General features: G+C 40.4%; 2 protein-coding genes and 1 pseudogene across 2 annotated transcripts; all 3 read right to left on the reverse strand.

Moving 5' to 3' along the window:
- Positions 1 to 2591: 2591 nt before the first annotated feature.
- Positions 2592 to 4997, reverse strand: LOC117453620 (protocadherin gamma-A11-like). The gene has a single exon (XM_034092504.2). It carries the CDS (start codon positions 4995 to 4997, stop codon positions 2592 to 2594), a length of 2406 nt encoding a protein of 801 aa, XP_033948395.2.
- Positions 4998 to 7981: 2984 nt separating this feature from the next.
- On the reverse strand, positions 7982 to 10633 carry LOC117453399 (protocadherin gamma-A11-like). The gene is made up of 2 exons (XM_034092221.1): positions 8249 to 10633; positions 7982 to 8005 (listed from the first exon to the last, which is right to left on the reverse strand). The coding sequence occupies exons 1-2, from the start codon at positions 10631 to 10633 to the stop codon at positions 7982 to 7984; spliced, it is 2409 nt and encodes an 802-aa protein (XP_033948112.1).
- A 2463-nt stretch (positions 10634 to 13096) lies between these two features.
- On the reverse strand, positions 13097 to 17027 carry LOC117453400 (protocadherin gamma-A11 pseudogene; annotated as a pseudogene).
- Between the last annotated feature and the right edge of the window lie 1659 nt (positions 17028 to 18686).

The raw sequence follows: 18686 nt of genomic DNA on the forward strand, positions 1-18686 counted from the left end.
ACTTGCATTCTTGCAAGGATTAATAAATACATGGATCCTGATATTGAAGCTCAAGTCAGTGTCGAGTGATATTTTTCTAACACGTTTCAAAAGAGTACAAAAAATTATAAATCAATACTTTGAAAACTGCTATTTAAACTTGAGGGGAGGAAAGGAACTACTGTTGGCAGGGGATAAAAGCAAATGATAAACAATGCACAAAATGCAGTACAATATGAAGTAAAAATGGACTCATAAGCAGGAAAAAAGGACACCTGGCGGCAAGATATATTAACATTGTACTGAAAAATATGTGGTTGGAATGAAACATGAAACTATTATTTCAATAGCAATTACAGACTATCAGTGCGTTGAAGCTCCTAATAAAACAAAGAAATGCAGGAATTGACAATTGAAAATACAATATTTAACCTTGAAATGTACCTATATATATATATATATATATATATAATAATGGTAGGTTTATGTTAACAGTGAGAGTAAGAATATTGAAAAGAAAATCCAGAAATAGACATTATATAAAAGATAAAAATTGATTTGCATTTAACTGTGGGAAATAAGTATTTGATCCGCTTGCAACAAACAAGGATTCTGGCTCCTACAGACCGGTTACATAAGTCCTCTTCCTTTAAAAGAGTACTCGTAATATCAACGTGTTATCTTTATAAAAGACACCTGTCCACAGAATCAATCAATCAGTTTACAACCTCTCCACCATGGGCAAGACTAAAGACCATGTGTATAAGGACAATATTGTAGACCTGCACAAGGCAGGAATTGGCTACAAGACCAGCAGCTAATTGAGAAGGAGACAACTGTTGGTGTGATTATTTGGAAATAGATGAAAGACAAAATGAGCATCAATCAACAATCAATCGCTCTCGGTCTGGGGCTCCACGCAAGATCTCGCCCCCTGGGGTATTGATGACCATGAGAAAGGTGAGGTATCAGCCAAGAACTACACGGGAGGAACTTGTTAATGATTTCAAGGCAGCTGGGACCACAGACACAAGAAAACTATTGGTAACACACTACACCATAATGGATCAAATCATGCTGCAACCCACAAGGTCCCCTGATCAAGAAGGCACATGAACAGGCCGTCTGAAATGTGCCAAGGAACATCTGAGTGATTCAGAGAAGGCTTGAGAGAAGATGATGTGGTCAGATGAGACCAACATTGAGATCTTTAGCATCAACTCAACACGCCGTGTATGGAGGTAGAGAGATGCTAACCATAACCCCAAGAACACCATCCCCACCATCAAGCATGGAGGTGGAAACATTATGCTGTGGGGGTGTTTCTCTGCTAAGGGGACAGAACGACTACCCTGCATCAAGGAGAGGACGTACGGGGCCATGAACCGTGCAAATGTTGGCCGATAGCATCCTTCCTTCAGCCAGGACACTGAATATGGGTCTTCCAGCAGGACAATGACCCTGAACATACGGCCAAGGCAACACAGGATTGCTAAAGAAAAAGCACATTTAGGTGATGGAGTGGCCTGGCCATTCACCGGACCTTAATCCCATAGAAAATCTGTGGAGGGAGCTAACACTTGGAGATTCCAAGCATCAGCCTCAAAACCTGAAGGATTTGGAGAGGATCTTCAGAGAGGAGTGGACCAACATCCTTCCTGTGCACAGACCTGGTGACCAACTACAAGAAACATCTGACCTCTGTGCTGTCCAGGGTTTCTCCAGCAAGTACTAAGACATGTTTTGCAAGGGGATCAAATACTTATTTCCCACAGTTAAATGCAAATCAATTTGTATCTTATACGTATATAATGTACATTTCTGGATTTTCTTTTTGATATTCATACTCACACTTTTAAAATAAACCTACCGTTACGATTATATACTGTTCATTTCTTTGTAAGTAGGCAAACTTACAACATCGGCAAGGGATCAAATTTCCTCCACTGTATATATAAATATAAATATATGCTCTTGCTAAAAACACATCGCATACAAAGGCACATGAAACCGGCGCATGGGGTAGTGAAATAGGTAAATACAAGGCTACCTGAAGGATTCAATCAACGCTAAATATTGGATGGAGAAGCACTGTGTTGTCATTGTACGATGACAGGAACTTAAAGTCACTGGCTCAGGAACCTGTTGTCAGCTATAAGCTTCATAATTGTAAGGGCTGCACAATTGAAATCTCAAATGATTAAAAGCGACATGATAATTGACAGGAGTAGGCTGTTTCTGATTAAACACAACAAGAGAAGAGTGAGGTTCCGCCCCAAGGACAGAGAATAAAAACAATAATCTCCAGCTCAACAAAGAACACAAGAGCTATTTAGACAGAAATACTTTTAGGGGTAAAAATAAATCAAATCTGTTTAAATTAATAGTTGAATCTACTCGTAGTCTACTAATAGATTAGACATGTCTGTATACTACGACAGAATACATAATGTGAACAAGTGATGCATTGTATGAATTAGGTCAATTGTGGAGTATGACTGAATAAACATCAATTCATATTAAATTGTCCAAAATAGCTGTTTAAAAACACTAAAACAAAAAGAGTTTTGAACCGTATATTGACAGGATAATCAAGTTGCAAATGTAAGACATTAAGTCACAACAATTCCTACCTCAGGAGAAGAATCACAGTCTCCAAACACTTCAGCAAAGTCTGAAGGGCTTTTCCTCAGAGTCTGGTCAGCAGGCAGTGTGTTGTCATTGGAAGATGACACGAACTTAAAGTCACTGGTTCTGGAACCTGTTGTCAGGTAGGCGTCATAATTGTAAGCGCTGCGTAAAGTTCCTGTTCCGTCAACATCTGCGTAATTAGGAGGGAGATAAGCGCTGGGGATGGCGACTGCTCCATCAAACAACAGTCTGGGCTTTCTCCTGCGACAAAACCTCACACCCAGGATGATGATGATGAAGGTGAGGAAAAAGGTGGACACGGACACCAGCGCAATGATCAGATAAGAGGTCAGTTTGGAGTTCTTCTCATCATAAGAAATGTCCTTCAGTTCTGGCACCTCAGCCAAGTTATCAGAGATAAGTAAATACATGGAGCAGGTGGCAGAGAGAGAGGGCTGTCCGTTATCTTTCACTGACACAACAAGGTTCTGTTTCATGCTGTCAGACTCAGAAATGTCCCGCTGTGTCCTGATCTCTCCGCTGTGGAGACCAATAGTGAAAAGTCCCGGATCAGTGGATTTGACTATATGATAGGACAGCCAGGCGTTCTGTCCGGAGTCCGCGTCCACCGCGATCACTTTGGACACCAGAGAGCCTCCGTGTGCAGCTTTGGGGACCAGCTCGGTCATGAAGGAGTTGCCCTCCGGGGCGGGGTACAGTATCTGAGGAGAGTTGTCATTCACATCCGATATGAACACACTGACGGTCACGTTGCTGCTGAGCGGAGGAGAACCGTTGTCTCTGGCCATCACGTGCACTTTAAAACTCCTGAACTGTTCATAATCAAACGTCCTCACAGCGTGGATCACCCCCGTGTCTCCGTTAACAGACAGATAGGAGGACACCGGGGCACCGTTCACCTCACCGGGTAACAGAGAATAAATCACGGTACCGTTTTGTCTCCAGTCGGGGTCTCGAGCAGTAACGGAACATAAAGTGGAGCCAGGTTTGTTGTTTTCAGTCACATGTGCGCTGTAGGACTGCTCCTCAAACACAGGTGGGTTGTCGTTGATGTCTGCTACAGATAACTGAACAGTTTTAGAGGAGGACAGAGGGGGAGAGCCCTCGTCAGTGGCAGTGATTGTTATGTTGTAATCAGACACTAGTTCACGGTCCAGTTGTCCTGTGGTCACCAGAGAATAATAGTTTTTAATAGAAGGAACCAACTTAAAAGGGACGTTTTGCTGAATGGAGCAGCGGACCTGTCCGTTAGTCTCAGAGTCTCTATCCTGCACGTTAATGATGCCCACCTCTGCCCCAGGTGACACGTCCTCAGGTAAGGGGTTAGTCAGGGATTTCAGGTATATTACTGGGGCATTATCATTCATATCTGTAACATCTATTATAACTTTGGCGTAAGATATTAGTCCTAACCCATCTTTAGCTTTAATTTTCATTTCAAACAAGTTAATTTCTTCAAAATCAATCACTCCTGTTACTTTAACTTTGCCAGTTTTATGATCAATGGAAAATATATTTACATAGTCCTCAGATCCGTGGCCAAAGTCATATGTCACATCTCCATTCACTCCTTCATCTGCGTCAGTAGCACTAACATTAATCACTATGGTATCTGGAGGAGAGTTTTCCGGCAGACTGGCTTTATAGACGGCCTGGCTAAACACTGGGGCGTTATCATTAGCATCCAGCACAGTGACGTGTATGACTACAGTCCCTGATCTCTGAGGAGAGCCTCCATCTAAAGCTGTGAGGAGCAAATTAATATCATTTTGCTTTTCTCGATCAAGTTTATTTTCCAAAACGAGTTCAACCTTGTTACTGTCAACAGCGAGAATAAAGTTGTCGTTTTTTTGTAAACTGTACCTCTGAACAGCATGTTGACCTATATCTGCATCATGGGCTTCCTCGATAGAAAAGCGGTTACTCTTTTCAGCTGACTCCCTTATTTCCAATTCAATCAAATTATCTTTGAACGTTGGCGAGTTGTCATTTACATCTTGAACATGAAGACTAACACGATGAAGCTCCAGAGGGTTTTCTAACACCAGATCTACTTTCACAACACACGAGGGTTTCTTGCCACAAAGGCTTTCTCGGTCCATTCTCTCCGATGTGACCAAATCTCCAGTACTCAGATTCATATCACAGTACCGTTTACGAGTCCCCTCAGAATCAACACGGGCCTTTCGGGAAGATAAGGTCCTCAGATCAAGACCGAGATCTTTGGCTACATTCCCAATAACAGATTCACGTTTCATCTCTTCTGGAATAGAATAGCTCAGGTCTCCGTTAACGAGGTGCAGCGCTACAATAAAGGAAGCAAAGCAGAAAATCGGCCGCAGCGCAGAAAATCCTTTGTCTCCCATCCTCGGAAAAAAACACGTCCCAGTTTGTACAAATTACAGCATGGAACAACAAATTAAAATTCCAAAGCAGAGTCAGCAACCAACATTTTACAAATGCAAACGCGATGCAAACGAATCGGGGAATGAAGGAATTGTTCTGAGAAATCTCACCCGATGGTAATGCAGTTAAAGTGGGTGGAGATGTCTCTGCTCCTTGTGTGCTGGCCTACAGCGGCACCATCTGGCGCTTTTTACTCTTTGCATCTGCGAGTATTGTTCCCCATGTCTAAACCTTTATATATACAGTCTATGGTCTAAACCCAACGCAATACAAATGTAAATGTTGAACACTATTGTTAAACATAAACCACTAATTTAATTAAAGGTAGGGTAGGTAAGCATTGAGAAACCAGCTCGAGTGCGCTAGAATTTGAAAGTATACAACCGAAAAAAGTCTGTCCCTTCCTTCAGACTTCATTACAGAGCCCCTCCTCCAACACACATGAACGCGCACATGACCATTGAGGGCACGAGATAAATTTGTGCACAGATGGAAGGCTGACAGGCAGGTAGGCCATCCAGTTATTTTAGCCGGGCCGGCTCAGATAATTGGTCGTGCTTTTTACAGTAGGCTACTACGGCTTCCACAGATGAAATATTTGTATATATTTATTGTCAAAGCATTTAATGTATTCATTGCTATCGGGATGTTAAGAGCATTCCATTGAATATAACAAAAAGTGTTTCTGAAGTGAATTACCTACCCTACCTTTAACAAATTAACACTTTTTCTATCACTTATATCACGTGTATATGGTAACAAATAATATGTTCATGTTGCAGGTATTAATTATTGAGGTTTATGGATTCGAATTAAATCATTACTTAGTATGCAAAATAATGATTAGTGTAATCATTAATATCATTATGTATTATTATAATTATTATCATAATTCTAATGAAACATTGGAACATTTGAAATGATGTCTAAAGGAGAAAATAAGTAGTTTCAGTTCCATGGAGAGAGTCAAAAGGAAGATCACATGGGAGGGCTTGTTAACAGAGATCCAATGTCCAGCACCATGGACAGTGATGGGGAAGATACTTCGATATTTTTTCTTAAATAACAAGTTTACCACGATGTTAAAAAACTGCATTGCATCTGAGAGCATTTGAAATGTGACTCAAGTAAAAGTACATAACTATCTTCAGCAAAATGTACCTCAAGTATCAACAACGTACATATTCGTTTAGCAGAAACAATCCTTCTGTGACTGATTAATATATTATCATGACGTTAAATAAAGCATCCTATTAAGCCCTTACAAAAAGGCCTAAATGCCTCACACCGCAACTTACCCTAACACTAAGTTATACAACTATATACAATTGTAGGTGTTTTATAGAAAATAAGAAACAAGGTCAGGAAAATAACAAGGAACCTAACTATAATAACAGATAAGCATTTAGCTAAAAATATAAAAGTAGTGTTGAAAACAAAACAAAAAATAGCTTCCAAATTGAAAAGGTTGATAATAATATAGATTTTTTAATAAATACACGTGCTTTTTATGGAAAGCTAGCGTTAAATAATTTAAATATATTATGAAACAACAATATTATTAATAACAATTCAGATCGTTATATTACTATCGATACTGTGATGTACTGTGCAGGTCCCTCCATTAAAGAGGCTGTTGTTAAATTACAAGCTGTTCTTAACACTATTCAGACTCAGCTCTCTGAACTAAAGCTTCTTTTAAATGTGGAGAAAACCAAGGTAATGCTGTTTTCTAAAGCAAAAAAGACACCAGAGCCTGTTTTAGATATTGTAACTACGCAAAGAACAAAACTTGAAGTTGTTGCCTGTTACAAATACCTTGGTATCTGGCTTGATGATTGTCTCTCTTTTAAACTCCATGTCAATAACCTGCTTAAAAAACTGAGGGTGAGGCTAGGTTTCTTTTTCAGAAACAAGTCCTGTTTCTCGCTTGAGGCCAGGAAAAGGCTAGTCACTGTGACCTTTTTACCTGTGCTGGACTATGGGGATTTGTTGTATATGAATGCACCTGCCAATTACCTGAGCAAATTGGATGCTGCGTATCACAGTGCTCTGAGATTTGTCACAAATTGTAAAGCACTTACACATCACTGTACACTGTATACCAAGGCAGGTTTACCATCACTCTCTGTACGGAGGCTCAGTCACTGGTACACTTTATCTATAAAGCTTTGTTGGGTAAACTCCCGTATTATATCTGCTCTCTGATAACACAGAGAGTTGCAAGCAGCTATTGTCTGAGGTCACATGATGTGGTCTTGTTAGATGTGCCAAGAGCAAGGACTGTCTTAGGTAAGACAGCTTTTATGTGCGCAGCTCCACTTGCTTGGAACAATCTAAATCAAGAATTGAAACTGAGCAATCTCATTCCTCTGCATGTTTTTAAAGCTAGGGTAAATGAAATGCTTGCTGATACAATGGGCACTTGTAAATGTCTATAACTATGTATCCTGTAAATATAATGTATAATGTCCTTATTGTTTTATGTTTCATGTGGAACCTATATGCTGCAGGTCTCCCTTGAAAAAGAGATCTATGATCTCAATGGGACCAATCTGGTTAAATAAAGGTTTGAAATTAAATGAAATGAAACTATCTTTAATTTAGCCTAATCACACTTGATAGTGTTTCTAAGGAAAAATAAATCTCCAACTGCTCCCTGGAGCCGAAAACCAGGAAGCCTCTTCGCTCTGGCACCTCTCTAACAAACATCTTATATCTTCAGTTGTGAATATGCTTGAGGAGTGTTTCAGCAACATGGACAGATGTCACAAAACCAGAACTGACGGAAGTCACCAATAGACCAGAGCACTGTTTGTTACACTTTGTCATCAGTAAAAGAATAAGTCTTCTCAGACTGCTGTGATGTGATTAAGAGAGGTCTAATACGTGAATGTTAACTCGTTCTTAGACTATAGAACCTCATCCATATATCCATTCTGGATCAGGTGTAGGAACTGCAGCTGTTCTGATTAATCAAGGACAGTAAACATAGTGAAAACTATTAATACGTGCAGGGAATTGACAACAATGTCCTGGGATAATTTACACGATTAATCATTTTGGAAAATCTTCTGTTTTCCCAAAAATGTAATTCAAAATCCAAAAAACAATTTCAAAGGAAGCACACACATTTGCAAAACGTAAAAGTTATCTGCTCAACAGTCAGCAACAAACCATCAATATGACAAAGACACAGGAAGGCTCCTACCTCAGGAGAAGAATCACAGTCTCCAAACACTTCAGCAAAGTCTGAAGGGCTTTTCCTCAGAGTCTGGTCAGCAGGCAGTGTGTTGTCATTGGAAGATGACACGAACTTAAAGTCACTGGTTCTGGAACCTGTTGTCAGGTAGGCGTCATAATTGTAAGCGCTGCGTAAAGTTCCTGTTCCGTCAACATCTGCGTAATTAGGAGGGAGATAAGCGCTGGGGATGGCGACTGCTCCATCAAACAACAGTCTGGGCTTTCTCCTGCGACAAAACCTCACACCCAGGATGATGATGATGAAGGTGAGGAAAAAGGTGGACACGGACACCAGCGCGATGATCAGATAAGAGGTCAGTTTGGAGTTCTTCTCATCGTAAGAAATGTCCTTCAGTTCTGGCACCTCAGCCAAGTTATCAGAGATAAGTAAATACATGGAGCAGGTGGCAGAGAGAGAGGGCTGTCCGTTATCTTTCACTGACACAACAAGGTTCTGTTTCATGCTGTCAGACTCAGAAATGTCCCGCTGTGTCCTGATCTCTCCGCTGTGGAGACCAATAGTGAAAAGTCCCGGATCAGTGGATTTGACTATATCATAGGAGAGCCAGGCGTTCTGTCCGGAGTCCGCGTCCACCGCGATCACTTTGGACACCAGAGAGCCTCCGTGTGCAGCTTTGGGGACCAGCTCGGTCATGAAGGAGTTGCCCTCCGGGGCGGGGTACAGTATCTGAGGAGAGTTGTCATTCACATCGGATATGAACACACTGACGGTCACGTTGCTGCTGAGCGGAGGAGAACCGTTGTCTCTGGCCATCACGTGCACTTTAAAACTCCTGAACTGTTCATAATCAAACGTCCTCACAGCGTGGATCACCCCCGTGTCTCCGTTAACAGACAGATAGGAGGACACCGGGGCACCGTTCACCTCACCGGGTAACATAGAATAAATCACGGTACCGTTTTGTCTCCAGTCGGGGTCTCGAGCAGTAACGGAACATAAAGTGGAGCCAGGTTTGTTGTTTTCAGTCACATGTGCGCTGTAGGACTGCTCCTCAAACACAGGTGGGTTGTCGTTGATGTCTGCTACAGATAACTGAACAGTTTTAGAGGAGGACAGAGGGGGAGAGCCCTCGTCAGTGGCAGTGATTGTTATGTTGTAATCAGACACTAGTTCACGGTCCAGTTGTCCTGTGGTCACCAGAGAATAATAGTTTTTAATAGAAGGAACCAACTTAAAAGGGACGTTTTGCTGAATGGAGCAGCGGACCTGTCCGTTAGTCTCAGAGTCTCTATCCTGCACGTTAATGATGCCCACCTCTGCACCAGGTGACACGTTCTCAGGTATGGGCTTAGTCAGGGATTTCAGGTATATTACTGGGGCATTATCATTCATATCAGTAACATCAATTATAACTTTGGCGTAAGAGGTGAGTCCTAAACCATCTTCAGCTTCCACTCTCATTTCAAAATAAGTAATTTCCTCAAAGTCAATCGCACCAGTAACTCTAATTTCTCCAGTTTTAGCATCGATAGAAAATATACTTTCATCATCGTCAGACACATGACGTAAGTCATATTTCACATCTCCATTCAATCCTTCATCTGCGTCAGTAGCACTGACTTTAATCACTAAGGAATCTGGAGGAGAGTTTTCAGGCAGACTGGCTTTATAGACGGCCTGGCTAAACACTGGGGCGTTATCATTAGCATCCAGCACAGTGACGTGTATGACTACAGTACCTGATCTCTGAGGAGAGCCTCCATCTAAAGCTGTGAGGAGCAAATTAATTTCACTTTGCTTTTCTCTATCAAGTGTATTCTCAAGCACAAGTTCAACCTTATAACTGTCAACAGCGAGAATAAAGTAGTCGTTTTTCTCTAAACTGTACCTCTGAACAGCATGTTGACCTACATCTGCGTCATGGGCCTCCTCGATAGAGAAGCGGTCACCCTTGCCGGCGGACTCCCTTATTTCTTTTTCAATCAATGGCTTTTTGAATTTTGGCGAGTTGTCATTTACATCTTGAACATGAAGACTAACACGATGAAGCTCCAGGGGGTTTTCTAACACCAGATCTACTTTCACAACACACGAGGGTTTCTTGCCGCAAAGGCTTTCTCGGTCCATTCTCTCCGATGTGACCAAATCTCCAGTACTCAGATTCATATCGCAGTTCCGTTTACGAGTCCCCTCAGAATCAACACGGGCCTTTCGGGAAGTTAAGGTCCTCAGATCAAGACCGAGATCTTTGGCTATATTTCCAATAACAGATTCACGTTTCATCTCTTCTTGAATAGAATAACTCAGGTCTCCGTTAACGAGGTGCAGCGCTACAATAAAGGAAGCAAAGCAGAAAATCGCCCGCAGCGCAGAGAATCCTTTGTCTCCCATCCTGACACAAAACCAGTTGTCGTGTTAATGTCCAGCGTATTATCCAGATTATAATTAAAATTACGTCCAAATATAGTCAAGTATCCAACACTGGGTACTGCGAACCATACAAATATGTTCGAGGTTTCTAACCGACCGTCTTGGAAAAATACAACCGATTTCCATTCAGTAGTTGTGGGTGGGGTGGGGTGCGTTCATGGTCTGTAAGCCGACAGCGACACCATGAGTCGCTTTATATCTTCACAATGTTAGGTTGTGAAATAGTTTTCATAGTCTAAAATCAGGTGAAGGTAATTTATTCACACACATATGACATGTGACTAAGAGTTGAAAACAATGACTTTTCAATGGATATAATGCAGACAGAAAGAGAGAGCATCTGATTCAATATAGCCATTTCGTTTTACTCCATACATTATTGTGAAGACAAAAATAAATAGATACCAAATTCCATTTGCAGGATTATCAGAGATGTAAGGTGCAGCACCATGGACAGTGGATACTTCGATATTTGTCTTAACTATAACAAGTTTCAAATACCACGATGTTAAAAAACTGCATTGCAATTTAGAGTCCTGCATTTTATCTTTCAATTAGGTAAATGTACATAACTATCTTAAATAACTGTAATTCCCTCGAAGCGCAGACACAAGTGGCTTTCTCATAACGACTGTATTCCTCTTCGAATCCACCGTGAAAACTACACATAAACAAACAGTATCAATGACAAACATAGTATCATGTTACAAACACTATAACATGCCAAGCATGTAAAATGAGTTTAGCAAAGTAATAAACGTAAAATAAATACAAACAACAACATCGTTGGCTGCATGCTCTGAAAACAGAGGGAAGTATTCTTCAGTCCTTAACAGTTTATAAGAATAAACTGAATCTAATGGAGCTATAAAAGTATCCGTCTCAGTTTTGTGTCTCTCTCTCGCTCTCTAACTCACGCGAGAACAACATAACGAGACGTGAGCTTGGACTTCAAAATAAAAGACTCTAAATATTGCACACATGAAATATTGCAACAAATAATAATTTTTAGACTTAGAAAATACTTATTACAGTTACATTATGAACATGTTAAAGGCTACACTTATAGTACAGCAACATTGACCTGAAGTAGCAGGTAACACTAATGGTAAGGGTACATGAATCATCATGAATTCATGACTTAATGAAAAAGCATGAATTAATTCATGTACTTCATGAACTATCAGTAATGTACAAGGATTAATAGTATCTCATGCACGACTTAATGCAGGAACAATACCTTAATTAACGCATCAACTCAGGTACCTCGCTCATCATGACTTCTGAGTTATTAATGATGTTCATGTCTTCTTCATATAGATCTGCAGTTAAAGTGACAGGCCAAAAAACTGACCAGTCACAGCAATTCCAAGTGTTGTAATCATGATTAACTAAGCACACTTCATGTTTGTGGCCCTTCAAATAAAGTGGTGACCTGTCGGCAAAGACACAAGATTAGGAGGCCTACTTTAGGGAGGACGTGGATTACCACATAACAATTGAAAGTATATGGGATCACACAGCAAGGCTCAATGTGACTGGACTTACCGTGAAATACAGAGGTTAATAAAAACAATATGTATAGGGACTGTTAGGGAATCATTTGCTTAGGTATTCAACCTTTGACACAGTTCATAATTCTTTTATTCATTGTTACCAATATATTTTTTTTAATGTATTGCATTTTAAATTATTTTATCCTTTGTATTCCTCCTTCACTGGATTCCTCAAAACGACCTGCAGAGAGAAGTAATTTTAAATATGTGCGGCCTGTCCTATGTGGAATCTTTTAATGTATGAACCTGGGTCCTGCTGGTTTTAATCACACTTCATTTTATGACAATTAGTTTCTTATTATTGTGTTTAAATTGTTATGTGGTAATCCACGTCCTCCCTAAAGTAGGCCTCCTAATCTTGTGTCTTTGCCGACATGTTGTACTGCTTTCTTATGTGACACGATATGTGAAAATGTGATATTGTTGGCTTTGGATTATAAATTAAAGTTTGTTAATATTATGAATGAGTTATCTTTAATGGTTTGTGAGCTTTAAGATAATACTGTATGATACATAAAAAGAAGTATGCTTAGTTAATCATGATTATAACTGTGAGACTGACCGTTGAGCGGCCCAGACCAAGCAAGGAGGCAGAGGCAGAACGTCCAAAAATATAACCCGACGTGGGTATTTATTAAAATCATGTGCACAAAGTTCACAGCCTCAATCCTGCTGTTCTCCTTGCACACATCCTGCAGCCACAAGGATCTCACACACACACCCAGTTACAAGGAAACAGCACCTAAATACACACATACTAACAAGACACAGGTGAGTGCGGAGACAACACAGGACACCAGGTGCACACAATCATCAGCCACAGACAACATATTATTTGCACCCTGATTATTCTCAACCGCTGTCATCCTTACACCAGCATAACTACTCTCGGCGCTCTCGCAAACTCCTCTATCTTTTCAGGCGGAGCCGAGGACCCGACCAGCACCTGCCAGACGACATTCCAATAAATACGGTTTAATCAGTTAAAAAATACTACCTCAATAATTAGTATAAATTATGTGCAAATATGTAATGTCAACTGTACTGTGCAATCACGCTAATAAAGTGCAATATATTACTCGGCCCGAAGCCGTCAGTCCATAGTGACGAAGTTACCTTTGTCACAATAACACTTGGAATTGCTGTGACTGGTCAGTTTGTTGGCCTGTCACTTTAACTGCAGATCTATATGAAGAAGACATGAACATCATTAATAACTCAGAAGTCATGATGAATGAGGTACCTGAGTTGATGCATTAATTAAGGTATTGTTGCTGCATTAAGTCATGCATGAGATACTATGAATCCTTGTACATTACTGATAGTTCATGAAGTACTACATGAATGAATTCATGATGATTCTTGTACCCTTACCATAAAGTGTTACCAAATAAAGCATCCTACTAAGCCCTAACAAAAAGGCCTAAATGCATGACACTGCAACATAACATACCCTATAAAACTAATGTAAAAATGCAGACCTGTGTTTTAAAGAAAATAACAAAAAGGTCAAGAAAATAACAACAAACATAACTATAATACCATACAGATAACCATCTAGCAAAACATATAAAAGTAGTGTTGGAAACAAAACAAAAAAATAGCTTCCGAATTGAAAAGGTTGAAAATAATTTGGATTTTTCAATAAATACACGAGATTCTTATGGAAATCTATCGTTACTAATTAAAATATGTTATTAAACAACACTATTAAAAATAACATTTCAGATCATTATACATGGTTAATTTAGCAAAATCCCATTTGATAGTGTAAGGAAAAATGTACAACTGCTCCCTCGAGCCAGAAAACCAGGCAGCCTCTTCGCTCTGGCACCTCATCTTCAGTTGTCAATATGCTTGAGGAGTGTTTCAGCCCCATGGACAGATGCAACAAGACCAGGACGGACCAAAGTCACCAATAGACCAGAGCACTGTTTGTTAAACTTTGTCATCAGCAAAAGAATAAGTGTTCTCAGACTGCAGTGTTGTGATTAAGAGAGGTCTAATACGTGAATGTTAACTCGTTCTTAGACTATAGAACCTCATATATCCATGCTGGATCAGAACTGCAGCTGTTCTAATTAATCAAGGACAGTAAACATAGCGATAACTAATAATACATGCAGGGAATTGACAACAATGTCCTGGGATAATTTACACGATTAATCATTTTGGAAAATCTTCTGTTTTCCCAAAAATGTAATTCAAAATCCACAAAACAATTTCAAAGGAAGCACACACATTTGCAAAACGTAAAAGTTATCTGCTCAACAGTCAGCAACAAACCATCAATATGACAAAGACACAGGAAGGCTCCTACCTCAGGAGAAGAATCACAGTCTCCAAACACTTCAGCAAAGTCTGAAGGGCTTTTCCTCAGAGTCTGGTCAGCAGGCAGTGTGTTGTCATTGGAAGATGACACGAAGTTAAAGTCACTGGTTCTGGAACCTGTTGTCAGGTAGGCGTCATAATTGTAAGCGCTGCGTAAAGTTCCTGTTCCGTCAACATCTGCGTAATTAGGAGGGAGATAAGCGCTGGGGATGGCGACTGCTCCATCAAACAACAGTCTGGGCTTTCTCCTGCGACAAAACCTCACACCCAGGATGATGATGATGAAGGTGAGGAAAAAGGTGGACACGGACACCAGCGCGATGATCAGATAAGAGGACAGTTTGGAGTTCTTCTCATCGTAAGAAATATCCTTCAGTTCTGGCACCTCAGCCAAGTTATCAGAGATAAGTAAATACATGGAGCAGGTGGCAGAGAGAGAGGGCTGTCCGTTATCTTTCACTGACACAACAAGGTTCTGTTTCATGCTGTCAGACTCAGAAATGTCCCGCTGTGTCCTGATCTCTCCGCTGTGGAGACCAATAGTGAAAAGTCCCGGATCAGTGGATTTGACTATATGATAGGACAGCCAGGCGTTCTGTCCGGAGTCCGCGTCCACCGCGATCACTTTGGACACCAGAGAGCCTCCGTGTGCAGCTTTGGGGACCAGCTCGGTCATGAAGGAGTTGCCCTCCGGGGCGGGGTACAGTATCTGAGGAGAGTTGTCATTCACATCCGATATGAACACACTGACGGTCACGTTGCTGCTGAGCGGAGGAGAACCGTTGTCTCTGGCCATCACGTGCACTTTAAAACTCCTGAACTGTTCATAATCAAACGTCCTCACAGCGTGGATCACCCCCGTGTCTCCGTTAACAGACAGATAGGAGGACACCGGGGCACCGTTCACCTCACCGGGTAACAGAGAATAAATCACGGTACCGTTTTGTCTCCAGTCGGGGTCTCGAGCAGTAACGGAACATAAAGTGGAGCCAGGTTTGTTGTTTTCAGTCACATGTGCGCTGTAGGACTGCTCCTCAAACACAGGTGGGTTGTCGTTGATGTCTGCTACAGATAACTGAACAGTTTTAGAGGAGGACAGAGGGGGAGAGCCCTCGTCAGTGGCAGTGATTGTTATGTTGTAATCAGACACTAGTTCACGGTCCAGTTGTCCTGTGGTCACCAGAGAATAATAGTTTTTAATAGAAGGAACCAACTTAAAAGGCACGTTTTGCTGAATGGAGCAGCGGACCTGTCTGTTAGTCTCAGAGTCTCTATCCTGCACGTTAATGATGCCCACCTCTGCACCAGGTGACACGTCCTCAGGTAAGGGGTTAGTCAGGGATTTCAGGTATATTACTGGGGCGTTATCATTCATATCAGTAACATCTATTATAACTGTGGCATACGAGGTTAGACCTAAACTGTCCTTAGCTTCCACGCTTATTTCAAATGAACTTGTTTCTTCAAAGTCAATAACACCACTAACTTTAATTTCGCCAGTTTTAAGATCAATAGAAAATGCATTTACATCGTCACCAGATCCGTGGCCAAAGTCATATGTCACATCTCCATTCACTCCTTCATCTGCGTCAGTAGCACTAACTTTAATCACTATGGTATCTGGAGGAGAGTTTTCCGGCAGACTGGCTTTATAGACGGCCTGGCTAAACACTGGGGCGTTATCATTAGCATCCAGCACAGTGACGTGTATGACTACAGTCCCTGATCTCTGAGGAGAGCCTCCATCCAAAGCTGTGAGGAGCAAATTAATTTCATTAAGCTTTTCTCTATCAAGTGTATTCTCAAGCACAAGTTCAACCTTGTTACTGTCAACAGCGAGAATAAAGTTGTCGTTTTTTTGCAAACTGTACCTCTGAACAGCATTTTGACCTATATCTGCGTCATGGGCTTTCTCGATAGAAAAGCGGTTACCCTTAGCAGCTGACTCCCTTATTTCTATTTCAATCAATTGTTTTTTGAACGTTGGCGAGTTGTCATTTACATCTTGAATATGAAGACTAACACGATGAAGCTCCAGGGGGTTTTCTAACACCAGATCTACTTTCACAACACACGAGGGTTTCTTGCCACAAAGGCTTTCTCGGTCCATTCTCTCCGATGTGACCAAATCTCCAGTACTCAGATTCATATCACAGTACCGCTTACGAGTCCCCTCAGAATCAACACGGGCCTTTCGGGAAGATAAGGTCCTCAGATCAAGACCGAGATCTTTGGCTATATTCCCAACAACAGACTGGCGTTTCATCTCTTCTGGAATAGAATAACTCAGGTCTCCGTTAACGAAGTGCAGCGCTACAATAAAGGAAGCAAAGCAGAAAATCGGCCGCAGCGCTGAGAATCCTTTGTCTCCCATCCTCGGAAAAAAACACGTCCCAGTTTGTACAAATTACAGCATGGAACAACAAATTAAAATTCCAAAACAGAGTCAGCAACCAACATTTTACAAATGCAAACGCGATGCAAACGAATCGGGGAATGAAGGAATTGTTCTGAGAAATCTCACCCGATGGTAATGCAGTTAAAGTGGGTGGAGATGTCTCTGCTCCTTTTGTGCTGGCCTACAGCGGCACCATCTGGCGCTTTTTACTCTTTGCATCTGCGAGTATTGTTCCCCATGTCTAAACCTTTATATATACAGTCTATGGTCTAAACCCAAATCATCTTCCCTAACTTCAATACGAACTGTCTGCCATATGTAAAACATAAAACTCACAACGTAATGTACAATGCTCAAAGTTAAAATAATTAAAAAAAAGATGCTTATTAAATATCACAGTTTTATTATTTGATTGCATTGTGTATTTAATTATAGACAAAAACCTAGAAATAAAAACAAGTAAACAAATAGAAGCATGGAAAATGTAAATGTTGAACACTATTGTTAAACATAAACCACTCATTCAATTAAAGGTATATGTAATAATGGAGAAACCAGCTCGAGTAAACTAGAATTTGAAAGTTTCCAACCGGAAAAAATATGCCCCTTCCTTCAGACTTCCTTACAGAGCCCCTCATCCAACACACACGGACGCGCACATGACCAATGAGGGCACGAGATAAGTGTGTGCACGAGATGCAAGGCTGACAAGTTAGGCCATCCAATTATCTGCCGCGGGCCGGGGCAGATAATTGGTCGTGGTTTTTACAGCGCCACGGCTTCAACTGATTAAATATTTGTATATATTTATTGTCAAAGCATTTAATTTATTCATTGCTATCAGCATGTTAGAATATTTTATGGAATATAACAAAATGTGTTTCTGAAGTGAATTACCCTACCTTTAACAAATTAACACTTTTTCTATCACTTATATCACGTGTATGTGGTAACAAATAAAGTATGTTCTTGTTGCAGGTATTAATTATTGAGTTTTATGGATTCGAATTAAATCATTACTTATTATGCAAAATAATGATTAGTGTAATCATTAATATCATTATATATATGTATTATTATAATTATTATCATAATGAAACATTGGAACATTTGAAATGATGTCTAAAGGAGAAAATAAGTAGTTTCAGTTCCATGGAGAGTCAAAAGGAAGATCACATGGGAGGGCTTGTTAACAGAGATCCAATGTCCAGCACCATGGACAGTGATGGGGAAGATACTTCGATATTTGTTCTTAAATAACAAGTTTAAAATACCACGATGTTAAGAAAATGCATTGCATCTGAGAGCATTTTAAATGTGACTCAAGTAAAAGTACATAACTATCTTCAGCAAAATGTACCTCAAGTATCAACAACGTACGTATTCGTTTAGCAGAAACAATCCTTCTGTGACTGATTAGTATATTATCATGACATTAAATAAAGCATCCTATTAAGCCCTTACAAAAAGGCCTAAATGCCTCACACTGCAACTTACCCTAACACTAAGTTATAAAACTATACAATTGTAGGTGTTTTATAGAAAATAAGAAACAAGGTCAGGAAAATAACAAGGAACCTAACTATAATAACAGTTAAGCATTTAGCTAAAAAATATAAAAGTAGTGTTGAAAACAAAACAAAAAATAGCTTCCAAATTGAAAAGGTTGATAATAATATAGATTTTTGAATAACTACATGTGATTTTTATCGAAAGCTAGCGTTACATA

The sequence above is a fragment of the Pseudochaenichthys georgianus genome, chromosome 10 (assembly GCF_902827115.2).
Source record: "Pseudochaenichthys georgianus chromosome 10, fPseGeo1.2, whole genome shotgun sequence".
Classification (NCBI taxonomy): Eukaryota; Metazoa; Chordata; class Actinopteri; order Perciformes; family Channichthyidae; genus Pseudochaenichthys; species Pseudochaenichthys georgianus.

Coding starts and splice junctions, on each gene's coding strand:
- LOC117453620 (XM_034092504.2), bottom strand. CDS start 4,997: ATGGGAGACAAAGGATTTTCTGCGCTGCGGCCGATTTTCTGCTTTGCT.
- LOC117453399 (XM_034092221.1), bottom strand. CDS start 10,633: ATGGGAGACAAAGGATTCTCTGCGCTGCGGGCGATTTTCTGCTTTGCT. Junction 8,006..8,248: donor ACTGTGATTCTTCTCCTGAG/GTAGGAGCCTTC, acceptor TTGATTAATCAG/AACAGCTGCAGTTCCTACAC.